General features: G+C 37.3%; 2 protein-coding genes across 4 annotated transcripts in view; both read right to left on the reverse strand.

The window, feature by feature from the left end:
- Window positions 1-2,557, reverse strand: part of LOC131800107 (glutaredoxin-3) — an 8,193-nt gene extending 5,636 nt beyond the window's left edge. The window contains exons 1-4 of the mRNA XM_059117790.2: window positions 2,453-2,557; window positions 1,269-1,377; window positions 780-854; window positions 1-56 (exon numbers count right to left, since the gene is read on the reverse strand). The exon at window positions 1-56 is cut by the window's left edge and continues 67 nt beyond it. Coding sequence (XP_058973773.2) covers window positions 1-56; window positions 780-854; window positions 1,269-1,377; window positions 2,453-2,514 — 302 coding nt within the window. The 5' untranslated portion in view covers window positions 2,515-2,557. The remainder of the gene's footprint in view (window positions 57-779; window positions 855-1,268; window positions 1,378-2,452) is intronic.
- Window positions 2,558-3,923: 1,366 nt separating this feature from the next.
- Window positions 3,924-23,413, reverse strand: LOC131800175 (ankyrin repeat domain-containing protein 55). 3 transcript variants are annotated; one of them, XM_059117864.2, is made up of 15 exons: window positions 23,312-23,413; window positions 18,725-18,844; window positions 17,971-18,128; window positions 16,704-16,813; window positions 15,969-16,029; window positions 15,635-15,763; window positions 15,145-15,329; window positions 14,255-14,460; window positions 10,613-10,834; window positions 10,136-10,201; window positions 8,582-8,760; window positions 7,523-7,860; window positions 7,013-7,155; window positions 6,689-6,748; window positions 3,924-6,588 (listed from the first exon to the last, which is right to left on the reverse strand). In XM_059117864.2, the coding sequence occupies exons 2-15, from the start codon at window positions 18,822-18,824 to the stop codon at window positions 6,461-6,463; spliced, it is 2,085 nt and encodes a 694-aa protein (XP_058973847.2). In that variant the 5' UTR covers window positions 18,825-18,844; window positions 23,312-23,413; the 3' UTR covers window positions 3,924-6,460. The 3 variants fall into 3 exon arrangements, with proteins under 3 accessions (XP_058973847.2, XP_058973845.2, XP_058973848.2); XM_059117862.2 differs by lacking the exon at window positions 23,312-23,413 and adding an exon at window positions 22,054-22,419; XM_059117865.2 differs by lacking the exons at window positions 10,136-10,201; window positions 23,312-23,413 and adding an exon at window positions 22,054-22,419.
- Between the last annotated feature and the right edge of the window lie 490 nt (window positions 23,414-23,903).

Genomic DNA, 23,903 nt, shown 5'->3' on the forward strand with positions numbered 1-23,903 from the left:
TTCTTGGTCAAGGCTGGAGCATTTGCTCCATCCAACCGATCCACAACCTTTTGGTTCTAAACATAAACAAGTTAAAAGTCATGTCCAACAAGTTTACTAATAATGATTGACGCAGTTATCCTCATTATCTCAGTAATCAAAATTATTGCCATTATTTTTGTGGGATGCCAATGGCAAACCACACTTAGTATCCACTTTGAGCATCATATGGTAATTAGCCACATCCTTCTACTTCTCACTGAAGTTAAGCTTGAAGTATTAACACTGAAGGGTTAGCTGACCCTTCCACTTCCAAGATCGAAATATGATTTTTTTACACTGACAGCCATACATTTCTTTTAATTTTCACAACGAGTATTTAGTGTCAAATAGAAAAATAACACCAAGTCAAAATTTTTATTTCCTCTCTGCGTAGAAAGGTATTGATACTGTAAGGAGAAAATTATTTTTTATCACTACTAACAGAGAAAGGGTCAATCAGATTAACCTGGGTGGTAAGGACTCCCACAATGGGAAACGCAAATCTTATCCAATCCTATCCTGTTGTCCTTGACCCTCTGCTGATTGACTGGCATATTATCTCTCTTTACAATATCTCCCAGCCCAGCCCACCCCCTCCTTCCCCAAATCACACATTACAGAAGAATAAAGGAAATGATTACCAACTAAAGAAGCTCTTGATTGTTAAACAAATTCTCCTTGTCATAAAATTAGGAAATGTAAAGAGAACAGTATGGAGAATATGCATACTAAAATTAGGGTGTAGAGAATTTACCCACCTTGAAAAGGAGAAATGTTGGAACTGCACTTATTTCATATTTAAGAGATATTTCTGGTAGATTCTCAGCCTCAAGCTACAAACAAAAAATATGTGGGACAGAAGTTGGTCTGGCAAAATAATGTATTGATTATTGAAATTGTTGTGCTGTGTTTGCAGGAGTTTATCAATGTAAAGTTGATGTCAGTACATCTCACTTAGAGACTATTTATTGCCAAGGAGGAGGTTGCAAAGGATCCTGGGAGATGATCACATGGTTTTCAGGAGGAACAGAGAGGTGATCAGTTATTACCAACAGAGTGTAAAGGGGGACAATGAAAAAAATTACTGCCAGTTGAATGCAATGGGGGAGGGGAGGGAGGGGTTCCTGAGAATATTACAGAGCCTTATAGGAGGATCAAGTTCATATCATGGAGACACAAACAAAATCCTCCACACCCTGTGATTAATAATGAATTGTCCCCTAGGACTTTCCAACAATGGGACTGACCTTCACAAATTTGACATGTGAGTTCTCCTTTGCCAACTCTGTCATCACTTCATTCATCTGTTTACATTGAAGAGCCCATGGAGCATGGAAATGTACCACAGTAAGGGCACTAAAATTGATTAAAAAAAGAAGACAGGGGATTTTGTTTAATACAACCAAGACACCAGCACCTACAACAGTGACACATTTTTTTCATGTATCACAGGACAAAGCACATTGCTAGTCTTTAAAAAATACTCTCTTTCCTTAGGTCATCTTATTGCCAATTGGAAAAAAAACAGTCAAAAAATAAACAAAGACAGCAAAATAAATTGGAGGTTATCAACATTTCAACAGGGACCCTAAAGAAAAATATTCCAAACTCCTTCCACGCAAAATATGCCTGGTGTACATGTTTTCAAGCATGCATAATTTACGAAGCACCACCCTAACAGTAACAAATGTTATGTTTATTTTCTTTTCCTGTAAAAATAAAACAAGAAAAACATAAAACTAAGCATTTAAAGCTAACAGCTTTACAACATGGACATTATGCTACAACACACACGCGAACTATGTATTTGACATTTTCTATTTAAAAACGGAGACTTCAAATTAATCTATAATAATTTGAGTTCACTCTAAAATTCTAGTGAACATACACTGAAATGACAGTCAAATTATGCTCCATCATCTTTCATACAGGATTAAATATTAAGGGTGATCGGCCGAATTTTTGGTGAGCCTCAAAAAATCAATAAAGTTTCAATTTGAAATTTAAGTCACAATTGAAATATTAAACAATAGAAAGAAACGGACTTTACAAACTAGAAACACCAAGCCTTGGTAGCGTTTCTCGCCAAAAAAATCTCGTAATGAAAATAAATGTAACTTAAGTTAATTGCATTCAATTTGACATTTTTGGTTGTCAAGTTCGAAGCTGGAAGTTTCTAAGCAAAGCTTATCTTTAATTTTATAAGTAAAGTGTCATCTGAACTTACCTTGTACAAATGGAGTTGATCGTGTCGAGAAAGCCAAAATTAAACCGAGCATTTTCTGTATCACCTAAGCTTGCGGCGATCTCGATTCCTTTTCGTATTAGGACAGGACATAATTTATGTTCCCGCGATTTCGTAACAAACATTGGTTTTGCTATCAGCAGAGAAAAAATTATAGGCAGGTTGAAACATAGGAAATTAACTCACCTGGAAGAATTACCCAAGATTTTATCAAATTCCGTGTTGGAGTTAACTTCTTCAAGAGCCATGTTCTTTGAATTTCTACCATGCACTCGCGTAACAACCAGCAGTAATAATAGGAAATTTATGCGCAGTAGACGCGCAGTGCTTTTTTAATAACCACAGGGAGCGACTGGGAACGAACATCTGATAAAACAAGATCGCGTGAGGTCGCGTGAGATCGTTGGTCTGATCACGTGACTTAAAATGGCTTAGTAACGGCATCGCTCCCGCTTCAGTCAGAAGGGAAGATGAAAATTCCCGACCCACTGCACGTGCGAGCTCGTGCAGAAAAAGCTCACCCACTGAGACCTAAGGGAGGTGAATCATCCTTTTCGTTACCAGTGAAGTGATTAATGTGAAATTGCCTTCTTTTTTCATAGTAAAACGTTATTTCACCTCGTCGAGAGCAAGAGTAATGGGGTCTTGTCCAGAGACATAATTAACGAGGATATTAGATGTAAAATGAGAACTGATTGTTAGTCTCACTTTAAATTTAATCATAAACAGACATTTAGACAATAAAGCTAAATTACGACGATATGGTAGGTCTAAACTCAGCTGTCACACTGAACTTAAACCAGACTCCAATAGTTATTGCAGAGCTTGAAAAAGCCGTTAGAAAGAGTTACGACGCTGAACTATCATTGAATATGCACCTTTTTGGAGGAAGGTAAAAAATACAGCCCTATTGGACTGTAAAGAGCAGTGCCGTTTGCTGTGTGTGTGTGATTCTCCGAAAGAAAGCGATGTCATTTTGGAAAGTTCAGCGGTTTATTCTTTCGAGCATTTTGTTAACGCCTCGTGTGGCGTCATGCGTGTGCACCCTCGGCCCTAAAGGTTCCTGTAAAGAAAAGAGATTGCATGGGGGTAATGGCAGTGAGAGGTACCCTAAGTCATTGGATTAACTACTTTTTCGGGGAAGGAAGGGGACGAGGAGAGATTGCTCGCTTAAAAGATTTTAAAAAAAGAGGAAAGAAAAAGATTTTTGGTGGATCTGATCAGCAGAAAGAAGCAAATGGAAAAAAAATATGGCACAGACGAAGACGTAGAAAAGTGTGGTCGTCTTGAAAATATTCCAATCTCCCCACTTACTATCAAAAAATAAAGGGTTGATCTCTTTTTTTTTTTGGAACATACATGTATAGCTCGACGAGCAACAACTGTGAAGGAGACTAACTACCGTGACCTAGCGTGCAAGTAGGCCCTAATTAATAGGCTGATTTAGCAATAGGACGGGAACGTCAGATGAAGACGGGAGAGCGAGCGGAATAGTCTGGATTCTGTTCTAATTTGACCATATTTGGGTATTTGCACTGCGCGCGCCGTCGTCAAATGAGGTTCCCGTTGTCTTGCTAAATCAGCCTAATAGTGCTGCCGGAGGCACGTTTTCCGCCCAGGGAAAGAAGATTTGAGACGAGTCGCCGATAAGTTTGCCGAGGATCTGGCCCTAATATTTTCAGTGCTAGACAGCTTGCAAACCTGTCGCCGACTCGCGTTGCCAAAGGCCTTAGAATTTCCCGCAGGCGAGAAAACGACTGCGCCGAAGCACTAAAAAGGGTAAGAGACCAGCCCAAACGGTTCTGCGAAAAGAATAATAAACCTACACAGGCGTCACAGATTTTGGAATGTTTCTTGACGATATTTGTTAACAGCTGACTAGCAAATTAGTTGGTCACGTTCATGAAGTATAATTATATATGTACTTCTGATTTCATTTGTACATCATAATATATCTCTAAAAATAAATTAATCAATTGTTATAAATGTCTAATAAATTAATAAAATCGTCTATTGCTTTCATAATAAATATTTTATATCTGTATTATAGAATTCAATTAAATTATTAAATAAATTTGAAGCCATTAGCTCAGTTACCGAATATATCGATAATAGCCTTGTTACCAAAGTCATTAATCTTTCTCTCACACATAATAAAAACACATCATAAAAAGAGCCGTGGTAACAGCTCGTTAACGAGGACGGTTAAATTTTTCAAAATGAAACGAAAAGCACAGTTATCATAAGGAAACATATTTCGTCCAAAACATTCCACGTACATTTATGTTTTCGGAGGAGCAAGACAAAGACAGGAGCCCATCTCCTGACACAGGCGACATTTGCATCAATGTCAAAGGAAATGCACACCTACCCCTTCCCCTAAAGCTGCGTTAGGGGAATTGTGGAAGCGCATTTTCTCAGATATTAACATTGATCCCGACAATTACCTTGACCAATTTTCTTCAGCCTCGTTCCCATGGTCTTTTCCCTTACTTGGGGGTAGCCCACCCCACCCCCAAGTAAGGGAAAAGGCCATGGGGACGAGATTGCAATTTTTTAAGGATTTTTTTCGACTTATCCGTTGTCTTAAAATATATCTACATCGATTCATAATAAATACTTCGCTCAACCCTATACAAATTGAAATCGTTCATGATTAGTATTTAAAACGTATGGTTTGTTTGGTCGTTAAGCATTCATTCTTTCATAAAATATGAAATGATTTCAACATCTGACAAATAGTATAAATTTATACAACAGTTATGATCATTTTCATTGGACTGCAATGGTTCTAATGAACTTCTGTGTGCGGTTGGTAAAACCTAGTTATGGGACGCACACCCTAGATCCTACCATGTAACTGGAACGGCTTGGCCGTGAAAGGTTTAAAAACGAGACTATGCGCACCCCTCGTTTACTTCTTAAGAGCTCCATAGGAAATTTAAATCACAAGAAATGGTTTGCTATTTACGTCGAAAATAGTTTATCGCGAGGATTATTATTTTTTTGTTGTCCATTGATAGAAGGCTCTTTGTAATTAGTTGTATGTGAGACAGCATAGAGGTACATCACAAATAAAATGACTTCCCTGAAGAAAGAAGCTATAATTTATCGCCGGTGGGGGAGGGGGTGGGAGTGTAAGATTTGTTGATAAGATAAGGTCGGAGAGAGGAGCAGTCGCCAATGACAGTCAACACTTTTATCCCATTCAACCTCTCTCCTCTCCCCTCTTGCCTAATTCAGGAGCCTGAATATGCAGGCCACGGATCACTGAAAGGTTCAGTCAATCCTAATGTATTGGTAGAATGCAGAAGATATTTATTTGAGAGGGGTCCTTCGTAAATACAAGTGCTGTTGCTAAGAACAAATTAAGCCAAAGAATTGTCAGTGGTACTCTCGCGTGAGAAGTCCCAGCCCGCGACCGACCACAAAAATTGGCGGCAAGTGTGAAAAGTTTTCGTGTCTCAAAGGGTAATTAAAATAATTTTTAAAGGAGATTATTTACATTTTATGCAGAAAAGCATGTCGTTCTGGAACGGAAGATATGGCCGTAAATTTTTTCAATAGCAACTGGCCATGTAGTTGAGAAGGACCCACCCCCCCCCCCCTTAAAGCTAAAATTTCATTTAAGAAGCTCAGCAGTTGTACAGTCGTCAAAAGAACATGCCGTTCAGCTTAACCCCCCCTCTCCCCTTCCCTGGCGATAACCTAGGAGCGATCTCTAATAGTAAAGTCTTTCTTGTATTTTTACCTTCTAAAGGCACGTAGTCTGCGCAGAATATGAATGCTCCATGTTATCAAACGAGCGCAAAAATTGGAAAGGTCATGACCAGCCCCTAATCATTTACGGCATCTCATACCAAGGCTGAGAAAATCGATGATCATGTAATACACTTTCCACGTGAAAAGGAGTTTAATCCTTTCGCTCATGGTAATCCCTCTCATTCTACTCCTCGTTCTTCGAGTCGGAACAAAGAGAAGTATGGGGTAAGGGAGTGGGGGCTCTGAAAATGTGTTAGGGGCTCTAGCATGTTCGCCTCGTTTTCGTGAGGCTAAGCTCCATCTGTTTGAAGCCCCCCCCCCCCCCACAGGGACATATTTCCGCCGTGTCTCTGAGCTCTACAAGTAGATGTACCTGAGGCCGTGTGCCACTAAGTGTCTTTGGGCATTTTTAAGACATCTCTACAATTCTCATCAAAAGTTCCAGCTCATAACTTTCCGTACTTTCTTCTTTTTCTTCGGTTTTTCTTTCAAATTTCCTACACTTCTGTTTGACTTGGCGTCTTCTTCAACGGTCTCTTCGACAAACCCGTCCGTTACATCTAGAAAGACACGAAAAAATTATTCTAATTAAAAGACAACTGTGAGGTGTACTCGTTAGCGAGGCAGCTATCTTAGCTGCAAAGCTACGGTAGAGCTTACCTAAATCTTCTGGAATACTACGGTTTTTCGAAGTTCTTCTCCTGTGTTTCTTTTTTGCCTCTGAAAAATAAACGATCCGCTTTATAAACCGCAATTAACACATTACTTACAATTTATGAGAGTTCTAAGCAAGCAAAACTCAAAATTTGTGATGAAATTTGTCGGCTAATACCTGGATAGCAAAAGAGTCATCGACTCACGAGTATAAACAATAAAATCTGAGTCAAAGACACTAATTAATCAATTTCCGATGCCCCAACAAACCCGTGGGGTTATTTTTGATCCCCCCCCCCCAAAAAAAAAAAAAAAAAAAAAAAAACCAACCTAACTGATCCTGCCTGGATCCTTGAACTTGGGTCACGTGACTCGATTTGTCTGAGATTGCAGGCAGGATCTGGCCAGCAGCACTAGCTGCGGAAGGACGCTTGTCTTTCACCTTACGGTATAAATCTGACTCCAAATTATCACTGAGAAATGAAAAAAGACGACTACAAAGTGAGACAATTAAATAGATCTTTCTCTTGACAAAACAACTGTTGCCTAACGCAAAGAAAGAAAAAAACTAGTGTCAAACAAGGAAAAAAGGTGAATTATGCTAACTACGAGGGAAAAAAATTGCGACTAGCTTCATACGCGAGAAAAATGCAAAAAGTTCAATCGGTGCCGAAGGCGCGAACAAATGTAATTGGTGCTAAGCGCAGGAAAAATGGACCTACTGGTGTGCCAACAAATGCAACTGGAGCCAATTGCGTAGTTATAATATCTGGAGCGGAACGAGGAAAAACGTAACTAGAGATTTTCAAATCATTCTCCAGAACTTAGCTGGAAACAAACCTGACAGTGTTAAGTGTGAGCGTGTCAGCCTTCACTTTTCCTTTACGCGCCCAGTATATGTCATTAATATCTGGAGTCCCCGCTTCTCTCGGACTACCTGTAGTAGGACTCGAATGCTGCGTTTTTGCATTCACTGGTACAGGGCTTTGTTTTGCTTTAGCTATCTTCAGTGGTGCCAAAAGTAACTCTGTGGATGGGGAGGGTGGCTTCATTTCTACTGGTTTCAGCGGGGTGGGTTTGTAGTTGTCCAGTCGTAACCTTTCAGGCATTGTCTTTGATTTGATAGGTGCAAGGGCAGGAACTGGAGCGCCTGAAGGTCTTACAATGGGGGCTTGATCCTAAAAAAAAAAGGGAAAAAAAGTGGTTGTGAAAAGAATCCGTGATGTTCACTTTCGAGAAATTTAAAGAGGAAACTTTGTAAAGAAAAGGGGCCCCGATCCCGTTTTGATGCACGCGTTACATATTTAAAAGGGAAACTTCAAATCTCTCCCCTCGTGTACGAGGTTTCAGGGAAATCTTGAAGTTTTCACGAGCTAACAGAAAAAAGGAATCACGGGTCGCGTATATTTCAGGAGGCAAATCACGCCTTACTCTGATTCATAAATTCACGAATCACGCTCGGTTCTCTGTAAAATCAACGCATCACATATTGATTTTGGCATTAATTACGCGTCAGGTAAAAACCCTTTGCTACCCTCCTTGTCAAATACGAGGTAAAATGTGGCCCGCACTTCTCGTGACTGCTGAGAAATTTTGCATCAGTCCTAGAGAAAACAGGTCAGCCCACAGGTGGAGTATCAAACAAAGCAATTCTCGTCAATTCCGGATCTTAGTACATATTTTGAGAGATCGACATACCTCTAAAAAAAATCTGCGCGAGACAACCCAATTGCCTGAGACCCCCAATTTAAATTTCGTTAAAGATCTTTTTTATTTAATTTCTTCAAACTTCATCGATACCCAATTACCTCGAACAGAAATTTTCACTACAACGGAAATTGACTGTCGTAGTGTAAAATTCATTACGAGAAACTGACTAATAAGGCAATTGAGTCATACCTCAAAACTAAATCTTGGCAAGATGGGTGGTCTTGTTGGATTGCTGTGCTTGCCATCCTCTGGGGGTACGGGTGAGGATGGTATGGGTGTGAGAGCCATCTGTGGGGGGTAGCGACTGTCCTCCTCACTGCTGTAGCCGCCTGTGTCACGCTCTCCATTCAAGTTGGGATGAAGGAAATCTAGGAAAAGATTCCTTCAATCACTAGAGGACATTTCTCAAAAAGAAAACTTACTTAATAATTGTACCTATAATCCTTAGATTCATGTACTTGTAATCTGGCAGAGCCAGTTGCCTGGTGGTATAAATACCAACCAAACCACTTACCAAATGAGAAAAAGTTTTAAAAGTTTAAATTTTTACATAGTAAAAACAATGTAATTTGCCACTTAAACTGCTACCTTACTTATGTAAAAGGTAGGTGTCTGCAATATTCAGAGTCTTCCCTTAAGTGGCTTGCAGACCCCCGGATATAAGACTGCCATGAGTCTCCACTCAAGGCACCAGCTAACATTAGTTGATAGAAGGAGCAAGTCTTATAGCAACTGTGGTATTCCATCAGTGGTGGTACAATAAGATGACTGAGTTTTATAACCTGAGTTGTGATAATGCAAATTGGCTGCCGTAAAGGGTTTCTAAAATGGATGTTTTGAGCAGTAGCCCTTTGACAGAGGGAATGGTAAAGAGTTAACACCTTGAAACTTCATTTTCCAGTTTAGAACATTATCACAACTCAGTTGATAAAATCAAAGTATCTTCAGTTCTAACACTATTTGAGTTGGTGGAAGGGGAATAAGGAGGGGGGGGGGGGGAATGGTGTGAAGGAATAATTGAAAAAAAAAAAAAAAACAACTACTAAAGCCCTCTGGATCATTGAGGAACAGGTGATACACAACTCCTCTAAATCTTAAGGAGCCAGCAGTAGCAAAGGTGCAATGAGAGCCTGCACTTATAACAATCACTGCTGATCCTACAAGCTCCTGAAGCTTGCAACGATTAACTATGTCTAATTGTCTATCTACATTAACGTGAAAGAAAGAACTCATTTTTAAATTTTTATCTACATTACAGTAAAAATTGGCTGCCGTAAAGGGTTTCTAAAATGGATGTTTTGAGCAGTAGCCCTTTGACAGAGGGAATGGTAAAGAGTTAACACCTTGAAACTTCATTTTCCAGTTTAGAACATTATCACAACTCAGTTGATAAAATCAAAGTATCTTCAGTTCTAACACTATTTGAGTTGGTGGAAGGGGAATAAGGAGGGGGGGGGGGAATGGTGTGAAGGAATAATTGAAAAAAAAAAAAAAAAACAACTACTAAAGCCCTCTGGATCATTGAGGAACAGGTGATACACAACTCCTCTAAATCTTAAGGAGCCAGCAGTAGCAAAGGTGCAATGAGAGCCTGCACTTATAACAATCACTGCTGATCCTACAAGCTCCTGAAGCTTGCAACGATTAACTATGTCTAATTGTCTATCTACATTAACGTGAAAGAAAGAACTCATTTTTAAATTTTTATCTACATTACAGTAGATAAAGATGATATCAACCTACAGGGTGATGCCGGGGGTGTAATACTGGGCCATGCACTAACATCATGCAGCAATGAAACCATGTCCCCTGTACAGAAAATACCCCGAAAATTAGTCACTATGCATGCATAACTTCACTGCACAGTTGCAGTATCCACCTGGTCAGTAATATAAGAGAAAATCACAACAAAATAACATGATCTCCAATAAAACAAATAAACAAAGGAAACAATAAAAAATTAACATTTTCTCAACTGCAAAAATAACAAAAACAAAAAGTATAAAATCAAGTGCATAGTTTATATGCTCTGCCCTTGGCTTCTGAAAAGAGACCCAAAAACTACTACAATGCAAAATATTTCTACCCATTTCATCTTCAAGAGAATCTCGAAACTGAAAACAAGATTTGCTAAAGATTCTAGGATACTGAGATTCCTCACTATAGGGGGGAGCAAGAGACATGCAAAAAAAAATCAACTCTGCTTGATCAGTCCCCAACCTGTTTCTATGCCATTCTCTTCTTCCCGGTTCATTTCCACAAGAACTTGTACAGTTGTCGTACTGTTGCCAAGGATTTCTTGCACCTCTGAATCACTGGGATCTGTTTGAAGCTGAGAATCAAAACCATTTGTTACTCCATCATGGATTTGATTAAAAAGCTGGACACCATCTGATCCACATCGACTATTTTCAGGAAGAGGAAGACTTTCTGCAGGTGAACCTAGTACAAAGAGAATTTACAGGAAAAGAAAAACCTTCAATAAGAAATAGCACATTGAGATTTTCCTGTAGTAGGGTCAGAGAGGAAGGAATTTAGTTATGAAAGTTAGTTTATCTTATGGTAAAGACAAGGATAAAAATTTGGTCTCAAATGAAATTAGTTCTGATGTTTTTTACTGTTTTCTGCAGCCATAGTCACATTGATATAGTGATAAAAAAAAAAAGTTGAAACTTAATGACAAGCTTTAATCTAACAATGTGGGTCTGAGAGCATCTTAAGTTTTAAAATAATGTTTTTTTATATTTAAAAAAACCATGTCTGCCTTAACAAGGTGAAAGCTAGAATGTTTGTTCATTTTAATTGGCACAAAGTTGAGAAACTGTATGTAAACAGGTGAAGATTCTTTGTTTCGCTTTGTTTTTTTTCCTTCATTTCTCTGCAATATGACACATTCCTATAAAAGTAAAATGTTAAATGAACTTACATTTCAGTACAAGAAAAGAAAAGTCTTTGCAAATGATGGTACATAAGTGGAATACTTTGTTTGTGGAAGAAAGTCCACCAAAGACTAGTTTGAATGTATTAACACTCTATGATACCTGATAAGAACATATTTGGAACATCACTAAAAATATTTAGAACAGTTTGGAAAATCTGATGTATCTTTGGATATGATTGAATAAATATACTCTTAATCAGAAAATGCTGGTACTTAGGATACAAGAATTTCCTGCCTTTGACTAAAAAAAATCAGAGTGGAATGTGTATGGTGTATCTCAACTCACAGAACTTGCAGGCAAGATATTAAGGTAAAGATATGCACACAATTGGCTGCTTAAAAAAACATAACAATTTTAAAAAATCTTATCATATTCCATGGTACAAAGTTTAATAATATATACATTTTATAGAACAATTAAAAGTTATATCATAATTTCTTATCCCTGTAAAATTGTACATTGAAAAATGAATCAAGCTTGACTGTGTAATGCTCTCCTGACAAAACGGTGAACGAAAATCCACAGAATATACCTGCAACTTACTAGAACTGAAATTCATAACAGAATTATGCTTCAAATGTGTTAAAACTCTGAACAATTTTAAAGCTAACATTATATCTAAATGTTAGATAATATGCATGAAAGCAAATTCATAATTTTTTCTACCAATTGAAAATCAGTTCTTTAAAGTATACTGCAGCAATAAGCTGCATGTTATTGTTTCACAAAGGCCTCTTAGTCTAAAAATGGAAAGTATGTGACAGTGAATATTTGCGTACCTGCATTTGACACATTTCCACATAAAAACAATCACTTGAGAACCTCCATACATATAAAACGAAAGCTAAAAGTAACATAATGACCCTCTGAACAGACACTCTTACCATAAACCAAATGAATATTTAAAAACTGCATGGATGAATTAAGTCCTTACTTTATACACAAAAGAGTTCACAGTCTGATATAAATAATACAGTGTCCACCGGTTTTGAAAAGTAAACTCCAACCATGTAATCAGCGGCGACAATCATGTGTTCAAAATAGCATGCAAATCTAAAACTGATGTTATCTACCACACACTGGGCAAAACCTGTCTCTTGTCTAAAATGCAAATTTCAAACAGTATTTAATTTCAGCAAACAAACCCCAAACAAAAGATGAATTAATTGAAGACAGAAGCCTACTTCTTGTAAAATTAAAAAAGGTATGTTTTGATAATTAAAAACAGCCAAGAAAGAGATCAAATGTAAAACTTAAACAAATTAAAAAAATTTATTAGTGGTATTTAAAATATAGGGCAAGACAAATTTCTTGCTTCATCATCATAAGCCACATTTACAAGAGTTTTCACATTGCAAGTCCTCTATTTAGCAACAATACTAAGATTGTTTTTTGCAAAACATAAAACAATAATTATTTGTACGTACAGAGGCAGGTGTAAATTTGCATATCAAAAAACAGCCAAAAGGACATAATAGGAAAAAGAGCAGCTGGAGGGGAAATAAAAACCTGAAGTCACTTAAGGTGAATATTATTTCACTCTGATACCTGTTGTAAAACCTCAACACAAGCAACAAAACTGGATGTCACGAAATTATGTAGAAAACATCATCACAATACCCACAGAGGGTTGTGTACATCTTTAACTCTGCACAAAAAAAAAATTATAGCTATCCTATTTTTAATGATTGTAATTTCATAAAATGTTTTCATTTCAACATCAGATCGCCAGCTTATAATTTTTTTCATTTGCATGTGATTCCAATGTTCATTAAGTCTGCAATGTAAGACTCTATAATGATCAATTTAATTCCAAAAAATTAATATGATCAGACAGAAGAAGCACTATATATTTTTTTAGCCCTTGAAAGACTTATTCAACTTAGAGAATAGAGATAGAGATTATTGAGCATGTATGATTATCCAAATAAAATTTTTAGTACGGTTCAGTTATTCTAAATGTGGTCTTTGTTGATATCAGTTCAAAGAGCCAAAAATCTTTCTATAAAAATCTTTATAAGTCTTGTAACATAAATTCAATCTCACATTTTTTCAAATTCACATCAGACTTGCAATGGTACATCTTTTAACTCTTTATAACCCCTTAGAGTGTCTAGCACCTAATTTCTCCTTACAATATCACCCCTGAATCACGTGATTATGAGGTCACAAGAAAAAAAGAAAAGAACACCAACTAATTAAAGAACCCCTTGATTGTTAAACAAATTCTCCTTGTCAGAACCTCAGCAAATGTATGGAGAACAGTATAGAGAATATGCATACTGATCGTACACTTTAAGTAGTTCAACCTGAGTAGGGTTTAAACAATTATCTACACACTGAGACAAAAGTTTTCTCGGGAGAGACTTATGTAAACCAATTGTGACATTGAGTTTCCTAATAATCTTCATAAAGAAGTGATCTACACAGGAAACCCAAGTTAAGGTTGCCAACATCAGCATCATTACTTTTCCTACAACGATGATGGTCAGTGTTTTCCAAAGATTTTGTAGTAGCCATGCAGACAAAGGAAAAAATGTATTCCAGAACATGACAGGTATTTGACTGCTTTGTCTGATTCAATTAGTTATGAGTAAACCCCTTAATTCTCTCACTCCCAAGATCTAATTAGAAATTCTCCTCACTGTCCCCAAACAATTCTTATGATGATAGTTTAGAGAATTTGTCATTGGATCAACTAATAATCCCCTAATTGGTACTCTTCTTTATCATCATCATTTGTCTGCTTGATATTGTATTGATACATATATTGTAAGGAGAAATTCTGTCTTGGTCACTCATGTGAGTTAAAGGGTTAAATTTATTTTCCTCAGGTGGGTTATGCATTCAACTATAGTCTTCTTTCATCATAAAACATTAACCTTTTTATGTTGTAACTACAAAATCAGAGCAGAATTACCTTTTCTCATTGGTACTTCTGTAGCAAGAGGATTTTTAGGATCATGAGCCATTAACAACTGAGAGCAGACAGAGTGGTGTCCCTGTTGAGCATACTGTAACGGAGTTCCACCATGTTTGTCTTCAGCTTCCTTGTCACTTTCAAGTCTCAGCAAATGAGCAACACAATCAGCATGCCCAGTAGCTGCTGCCCAGTGAAGAGGAGTTCTATCACACAAAAATAAATAATGTTATAGACATTTTTTTGGAAGTTGCAAATGTTTTCAAAGATGGACTGATAAACAGATTAGTTCCTAGAAAACATAGATTATCTTTACCATCAGCCAAGGTACAATCAGTTTTTCTTGATGCTATACTGTTGAGTGCAAAATGATCATAACCCTCTTTGTACTAACATCAATATGTATTCTCTCCACACTGTTCCAAAGTCAGAATCTAAGCAACTGCTCACCTTCCCCTCCCCTTATCCAACAACAGTCAACTGATAACTGGTAAGGGTTATTGTTGAGTTAGGGGAGGGGACTGGGTGCACAGCTGTTCAGATTCTGAGTTTGGTCTGCTTTCATAAGCTCAATGACTGGGGTTTAGTTCAAGAACCTCGGTATACATATTCTCCATACTGCTCTGTATACTTTTTCTGAGGTGCTGACGAGGAGAATTTGTTTTACAATCAAGAGTTTCCTTAGTTTAGGATCATTTTCTTTATTCTCCTGACCTTAACATTTGATTCAGGGGTTAAATTGTAAGGAGAAATTAGATGCTAGTCACTCTTAGAGGTCAAAGGGTCAACAGTCACAGAGTGATTACCACTTAATAATGATAAATAAAGTAATGTGCATGCCCCACTACGAGATTACCATCTACATGTGTTATCTGATTGACTCTTATTACCTGCCATCATTATCCAAGGCTTCAATATTTGCAAATGGGACAGCAGTCAGTTCAACAAGGACATAGTACTGTCCTGCTGCAGCTGATAAGTGAATGGGTGACCGTCCTGAGAAGTCTTTTCCATTGACAAGGTTGTGACTGTCGCACATTTCAAGCATCACTTGACAGGTTGATACATAGCCATTCTATTGGAGAAACAATGCAATGATAAAAATATTAAGTAAAATTCAATTGCAAAATGTTCCAGTTTGGGACGGTATAGTCAAGATCAAATTACATGCAAGCCTGTTCATTTTCTGATCTCTCCCTACAGTGTCACCTTAAAATCAATTGTACAGGTCAGGAGAATATAGAAAATGATCACCAATTTGAGAAGCTTTGATTTGTCAAACAGATTCTCCTGGTAAGCACCAGAGGAAATAAAAATTGAACAGTATGGAGAATTTGCATACTGATGTTAGATGTAAAAGGTTAAAGATGTATTTAACACCTGAGCAGCCCAGTGAAGAGGTAATTTTCCAGCTGTGTCTCGTGACAGAAGATCAGCTTTCTTTTCCAACAGCAATCTAACATGACCTGTCCTGCCATGGAATGCAGCCCAGTGAAGTGCTGTCATTCCCTACAATAAAAATTAACTTTACATTCAGTATTTAGAAAACTGATTTCTGCTCCTTTTCTGCATAGTATATATTGTTGTTCTCCTAGCTTTCCTTTCTATTTTTCTATCATTGTTTGTTACATAAACAGTGGTTAAATGAATAATAAAACTCTGTTGTTGATGTGGTGAATCATGGTTACAGGATGGATTGACATGCATAACACACCTCATTGTCTCTAACATCCACATCTTGAAGTGACAAATGCTGCAGCAGAACTTCAAGAGACCTGTGTGGCAAAAGAGATATGTCAAGCAGAATTAATTGCCATTCATTCAATTCTCAACCATTAATTTCATACCCTCCCATTCAACTTCCATTGGCTCCCAAGCTGAAATAGTAATTCTTCTTATTAGTCAGTGTTGCAATGGAAACTGAAATCATAAGCTCCAACCAGATAAGTATCTCACCTTGTTTGCCAACTTTCCCTGTGGAAAATAACTGACTCAACGAGTACATATATATTTGGCATACTCTTGCCAATGTACCAACCTAGAATTACTCCACTATAAACTACATCACAATATGTCACCTGAGGGAAGGTCTTAGTGTCTCACCCATATTAAAAGCATGCCAAGCACAGAGGTAGGTAACTGAGCTAAGAGGCACCTCTCAATATAAAATTGTTAATTCTGCTGACTGTAGCTGCTTCAGATTTCCTTGTAAATTAGTAATGAGAAATTGGTGTTAGATCATGATAACAACTTCTATCTGTTAGTTTGAGTATTCTCATACTCAATTTAGCAACAAATGAGATAAGGTCTCTTACAGAGAATCTTAAAACGTTTTGAAGTTTCCAGACATTATGTTTATTAGATTCAGAGAGGTCAGGCTAAACAGAGAGCTTATATGCAAAAGAAATATTAATATTATAATATTTAAAAAAAAACAATGATTGTGTACTTTTCATTGCTGAAGTATGTTGCTGCATGAAGAGGAAGTCTGCCATCATTGTCAGCAATCAAACAATTGGCACCTTTTGCAAGTAGGTAATACAGACCAGCCCGCCAGCCCTTAGGGATAAAGAATTTTTGTTACTGCATGAATAAACAATCCAATAAAATTTGTTGAAGACATCTTATAATAATTGCTACTTCAGTTGGGGCATTCAGATTAATACCAGCTGATTAAGAGGCCAAATGTGACACTGAAATTGTCTTCTGACAACTGGCAATAAAAATTGTTTATTCTCACAGTCAATTTTTAGTCTCACTTGCATTCTACCAACAGGTCTCCATTTCTAATCATGGAAGTACAATAATCATAATCCTATGCCTATATATGACAGGTTCATAAAAATTCTAAAATACCCTACTTCTTCAAATTAAAACCCAGGAGCCTGTTAAAATGTCAGCTTAAAGGAGGGGCCCTGATTGGAAAGGGGGGTGCTTGATCAAGGGTGGCACTTATCAAGAAACTATGAAACTGTATTGATTCTGCTGTTATTGAAGTAAAGTTACAGATAAAGTGGCTATAAAAACAGGTTTTCTTTGGATTGCTATTCTCATTTAAGGATGTAAGGGAGGAGGGTCAGGGAAGTAGGGCACTTGGGCACAGGTGCTTACCACAGTGAATCAATTTAGCAACTGAGGAGCTCATTGACTTTGGCTACCTGTAGGGCACTTGCTTATTAGGGACATGGTGCTTATTGCTTTTTAGGGAAACAGCAGAATGTGAAGCAAAGCTTTGATGTTTATTTAACAGAGGATCAAAAAAGATTGGAAGATGGAATTGTTGTCCCTCAGGATACTTCGTATGTTAGAATGACTTGCCAAGCAATGGCTGCAAAGTTTCTAAGACAGGATCTTTTGTTCTTTGAAAGAACTGTGCACCCATGGCAACATTAGATAGTTGAGAAACTGAGACAAAGATCACCTTTTGTGCTGTGAGACTTAAAGTGAGCAATTTATAAAGGAAGATGGACCAGTCAGTTGATATCAATGTTCATGAACTCCTACAGTGCTACTACTGAAACAGAATAGGGATGTTTATTGAAATGAGGGTGCTTACTCAACAGGGGTGCTTATTGACAAAAACAAATTCAAGGGGGGTGCTTATCAGAGAGGGGGCACAGTTATTGGAAGGAAGGCTGCAAATAGAATCATTATGGAATCATCGGAGAAATACAATATAAGATGTAAAATATAGAAAAATTACTACTGGTTGCTACCTGATAAGCTGCCAAAGCAACTGGAGTCCTTCCAACATTGTCACGTGCATCAATATTTGCACCAGATGTAACAAGGAACTGAACACACTCTAAGTTATTACAGCTTGTAGCCTGGAAAAGTGGTGTCATCCCCTCACTATTCTTGCCATCTAAAAGATCTTTAACAAAAGATACCATGCAATAATTTAAATATATACTTAGAGCAACAAGTCAGGTTCAACAGAAATATGTACAGTACATATACTGTAACCTTAAATGTATACAGCTGTTTGTCAGGAAAAAAGAAAAGAGTGCATGCAATAATGTTATAAATAAATAAATTCATCTAACCCATGATGCCTCATCATTACAGAGATGTTTTCTCAGATTTCTTTGAAATCCTGAGGTCAAAGAACTGTAACCTGATGGAATATTTTTTTACAATACCTTTCAGGGTTGTAGTGTACACTTTACACTCTTCAATCTGCCAACCTTTCTGGAAACAGCTGTATACATTTCACCCCTGTGACACTGCAGAGTGTCATTCATATTAAGTAACAAGAGACATTCTAGCTGTTATAATCAATACCATGCAAATGACCTTCACCCAACACTTTTATGTTAAAGACCAGCCACAACCAGTATTAATGTTCACCCCTCGCTGTTAATAGTGGCCTTATTAAGTGGCTTTGGACATTGTGAGATCTACAATGTTCATTAGCAGACTATTAGGAAGACAAGGAACTGTTTACAAGTAATAAACCTCACAACAAACCTATATCCTTTGCAATCTCCTTCTTCAACTCTTTTAAATCGCCCTTCATCACCAGCTGATGAATCAACATCACTCTTCCTGCCATTGTTGTCTGCATCATTGGCTCACAGATAGAGCCTCCTAGATAGGTACATTTAATAAGCAATAAATATCAGTCACTCATTACCTAAAGTCATCTATAGAACTCCAAGAAAGTGAGCAAGAGTCTTGAGTCACCTGCTGATCAGGATGTTATGTAAATTTAATTGTGGGGTCAATGTAATCTGAGAATGCAATGGGTGATACCTCTGCAAGAAATTTCTCATAACAAACTATTTTGTGTCTAACATACAATTTTTTTTTATCATACTGTAACTCACATTCCTTGCTCTACTGGAATTAAAAGCTTACTAGATGGTAAATTAAGCAACAGGCTTCACTTTCTATCAGGTTACTGGCATAATCACCCATGCAGAATGATGAAAGAACTTGATAAAAGTCTGTAAATCACAAGCCAGATGTGAGTGATTGACAAACTTTATAAGTGTTCCCTAAACATCCTAAGTGGTTTTTTTTTTTTTGTAAACTGTTAGAAAGTGTTGCTCCATTGCTTTTTTAAAATCAGCTTAAAATTTTTCTATTTTCTATGGGTTTACCAGTGCAAAAAGGATAGACGGTTTTTGACCAATCAGGGCACTTGTAATATCTCATGATCACTTACTTTGTGAAAAACCTTATACAGTTAGCCATTCATAACACTCAGTGCCATAATGAAATAAGGACCCTTAAACTCCCTGATGTGATTAAAAAATTAACTTCTCATTGCAATTATAAAATAATTCACACAAGCAGGTGAAGAGAATAACCACTTCAATCAGCTATAGAGAGGGGGGAGGGGGTTAAAATAACCTTCATGAATCATGATACTGAGCAAAAATTTATCCTCACTTATTTACAAGGAAATGCAAGGCACTTACACTTGTAGAAAGCAGAGTTTCTAATTAAAATTAAATCAGACAGTATGTTTCAATTTTGATTTATGGATTGGCTAACCTCTACATGACCCACTCTCAAAGACAAAGCAATTTCAAGTTTTCTAATTAATAGAGTCCAACCCCACTGCAATAGATCATAGTTAAATTTGAGCATTGTTCAACTAATAAAGTTCTTTCCAAAGAAACCCATTCAAGCTTTTGACTGCCTGAACTCCTAACATCAACCTTTTAAGGAGTGATTGGTTTGGGAAATACTGAAAGCATCCAATCTTTTTTTAAAGGTACATATACCTTAAGCCTTGCAGAAAACCTTATAAATACTACTGTTCAAACTCTGTTGAAACTGATATTCCAACATCATATTTTTAGTTGGGATTCAGATGCCAACAACATAATTCTATACAAAATCATGAGACAGCTGGCAGCCTCCTTCAACTTAAGCAAAGCAAACAACCAGCCTTTATCCATATGTAAATCAGTTTGAGATGTCTTACATTAACTGAAGTCAATTAATTCACCAATGATCCACCAGTATTGTTTTTTTTTAATTTCATTATTTTCATCTACCTATATTCATTTGTCTTGACCATACTCTGCAGAACATATCATGTTTATGTACAAAGCAAAACACCAAAATTGATTGATAAGAATTAAGCCAAAATCTTGAAAAGCACTTTCTTTGAAGCTCCTTTGGCAAAACATACATAGTGGTTAAGACCAAACTTCCCCACAGACTATGTAATTCACACACCTGCTGATCCCTGAATTTGCCAATTGGATCAAGATTTTCTGAGCCCTATTTCTTTCTAGGAACCATTTTGAACCCTACTGATACTACTACCACAAGGCATGACTGATGAATGTTAGTAATTTTAGGGTATGTAAAAGTGCCGCAAATGGCCAAGATGGTACAACTGGGAATGAAAAAATTTAATGTGTTGTTTAATCTGCATATGCAAAATTAACTTTCCAGATGGCTAAGTCCAGGGTTTTTATGGGGAGATGTTGAAGTAAGGTAATATTACAGAGTATAAGTCAAGCCAACTCTGAACTTGTCTTAAGAAGAAAAAAAGGCTTATTAAAGCTAGCAAATTTTACATTGTGTTTGAAGAATGTCCAATATCTCTTGCTTAACGAACCCAATATAAATGGCCGAAATTCACCAAGCGCATGTAATATCGTTAACACAAACACATTTGGGCACCTTAAAGGAAGGACAGATTAGGTTATCGTATAGCTTAGGCTGTTCTTATCTTTAAATATCATCTGGCTAAGTACAGGAAGCATTCAGAGAGGAAAACTGTCCGCCAAAACAAGTGTTAGGTTTTCTCATATAAAAGTGGTCAGTCAGAAAGAGAAATTTTAGAGTCAAGAGCAATTTATTACAGCAACTATGCAATGCATGTATAATATGGAAGACAGTAAAGGGAAGATGTTATCTTTCCAGCAATTTTAAGAGAAAATCTTCCCTGTGTCAAAATCTGTCCTTGCTCCTTTAGGGCATATGTTACTTTTTTGTTGTTTTGAGGATAATGATTTTATGATCTATTGGAGATGTACAATACTACTTTCAACTGGAAATTCTCGTGATGAGATGTTTGGTTTATGACCAAACGAATAAAGGCAAAAGTAGACGTTGATTATTCCTGCTTATCACTGGCGCAAATAAAATGCAAACAGTTTTAATTCGCCTTCTGATTATTGGAAAACTTTCATTCAAAATCATAACTTTCTCAACAATCAACAGCAGAAATTTACAACTAATTGCACATGCGAAAATAAGAATTCTTTTCAAATCATGATGAGATGAATAACCTTCTGCAAGATCAATATCGGATCTGATCAGTAAAGGGAAAATGTTATCTTTCCAGCAATTTTAAGGGAAAATCTTCCCCGCGTCGAAATCTGTTTTCCCGAACAAGGCTGGGCGGCTGCACTGACGCAATAGTTTATGGAAGCAAAACAAACGTTTGAAACACGAGGTTAGTGTTTCCTACGGCGATACGGTTATAAAAAACCCGTCGAAAATTCAATTTTTAACGCCTCGAGAAGTTACGCCTATGGTAATTGTTCTTTTTCTTTCAGATCATTAAATCGAATGTCATTTTGCTTGACAACAAACGCATTTACGCACAGCTTATATAGTAACAACACAACAGTCATGAGTGAGACGAAATGAAAAGTAAACACATCGAGCATACATGAAATAGCTATGTCAAACTCTATAAACTCGAATTGCTACCATAGTGCTAGACATCCGCAATTTTGATCTGAAAACAAAGATCGATGGGCAATTGTGGACTTGATCTGGTTAGAATGCCGTAAAAAATTAACTGATTGTATATAACTACTCACGCGGGCGATCTCTCGGGCCACCGAAAGACAGATTCGGCATCTCTGAAGAAAAATTTTTTTTCAAGAAGTAGCTCTCCGATCAGCCGTCATCGCTTTGCAGCGCAGATCCTCTCTGATAAACTAGACCCGTCATCAACATATGTTTGCCTCCGGTGTTCGCCATACACACAGGCCGGAAAACTTTTCTATTCGTCAGACGTGCGGACGAATCGTGAATGCTAAATCGAAAAGGACCTCCTTCGGAAATTGCGTACAACGCCAAAATCAAGCTTAATGACTGTATATTACATAAAGCCGCTCAAATTTACCGTAGTTGTAATTGCAGCGAGATGCAAAATGAACGAGCTGCAGTGTTGTTTCGGTCACACTCCTCTGAGCGTAATTTAGCAGATGGCTCTTTTCCGATTGGTCGCCCGAACAATGTCGATTGAAAAGGACAGAAAACACCTGCTCAACAACCAAGTTATGAGGATTTGACAATAACAGAAATTCATCACTTTCGAAAACCCGAAGAAGAGCTGTAATATATGTGAATTTGGGAAACAAAGCTTTCCCAATAATGACAATCATTATTAGCTCCTTTATGTGCAAAAGGGAAATGAGGAAATCGCCTTCGATCGGACGTTCTCTTTTCAAAATTTACTCTGTGAACGCGACGGTCTCTCGCAAATTTTCAAGTTGATTCCCGTAGCGCCGTGACCATGTTTCGATATCACAATGTCACCTTATTGTTGGTTTTTTTTTCTCTTTTATTCTTTTGGACCGTTAACAAAATCAATTTAAAACAGTCACTGAATAGTTTTTGCTCGATCGGGGAACTAAACCGCAGTTTCAACACCTCGATTAGAAAAGTTAACATGACACGATACGTGGATCAACAGTACATAGACGTTATCGACAGGTTGTAAGAGGTCAAAAGGCCTTTCCTTCTTTTCAGCAATAAAATCAACGATAAGAATTACTCAAATGAATGGAAATGAGCCAAGAACTGTGAGTCTAACTACTAGGATAAAGCACCTAAAACATGCTGAGTTTGAGTTTCGAATATAGCATTCACGAAAAACGTGCGTTGAACTTTCAAAACTGAAAGATAGAATTGTCGATTAAAACTCGGTTCTTTGAAAATAGTAAGAGTGAATCTAGAGGGTCTCTTGCCTTAGAATGAAAGCCCTTCGAGGAATTTACATTCAAACCCAGTGGAGAAGTAACTCTTTAGTTGAAATGCATATCATTAAAGTTTTCGAGGTTATTTACCTACCGTGAAATTAAAACAACATTACATGATTGACTTCTGATGGTCTTCCAGTGACCCACAAAATACTGTTTCTTCGATCAGTATGGCTTCGTGTGCGAATTTATTCGTACAAAGTGAGAACCCGAAGCTGAAAAATTAATTATGCGTTGGTTGGTCATTAAAAGGGAGTCGTCTCGCGCTTAACGGTGTATGAATAAGTGACAGACCGACTCTTGATTTTGAGCGTGCGGTATTCATTTGTGATTTTAAATCTCAGTTCAGAATGGGCATAATTGTTCTCATGGCTTATTGAAAGACACTTAAGCCTTGTTGATTTAATCGGGCAAGGTTTCTCAGTTGTAGACGGCGATTCTCAGGGAGAGATTGGGTCCCAGAGAGCTTCAACTGCGTTCCAAGGCGTGGTATTTGGTACCTTTTGCTAATTCCTCTGTGGAGGCGCTGAGAGTTAGGCCTGTCCTGGTTGCGCTTGGAAACTTTTTGGGCAACTTTTGGCTTTTGGAGTAACTTTTTGTGGTTTTAGCTATTTTTGCCTTTCTGAGCAATTTTGAGCAAAATATAGGTTTTGTGCAAACATCAAGCGCAAAAAAGTCAACGC

This window comes from Pocillopora verrucosa, chromosome 1, assembly GCF_036669915.1.
Source record: "Pocillopora verrucosa isolate sample1 chromosome 1, ASM3666991v2, whole genome shotgun sequence".
In the NCBI taxonomy this organism is placed as follows: Eukaryota; Metazoa; Cnidaria; class Anthozoa; order Scleractinia; family Pocilloporidae; genus Pocillopora; species Pocillopora verrucosa.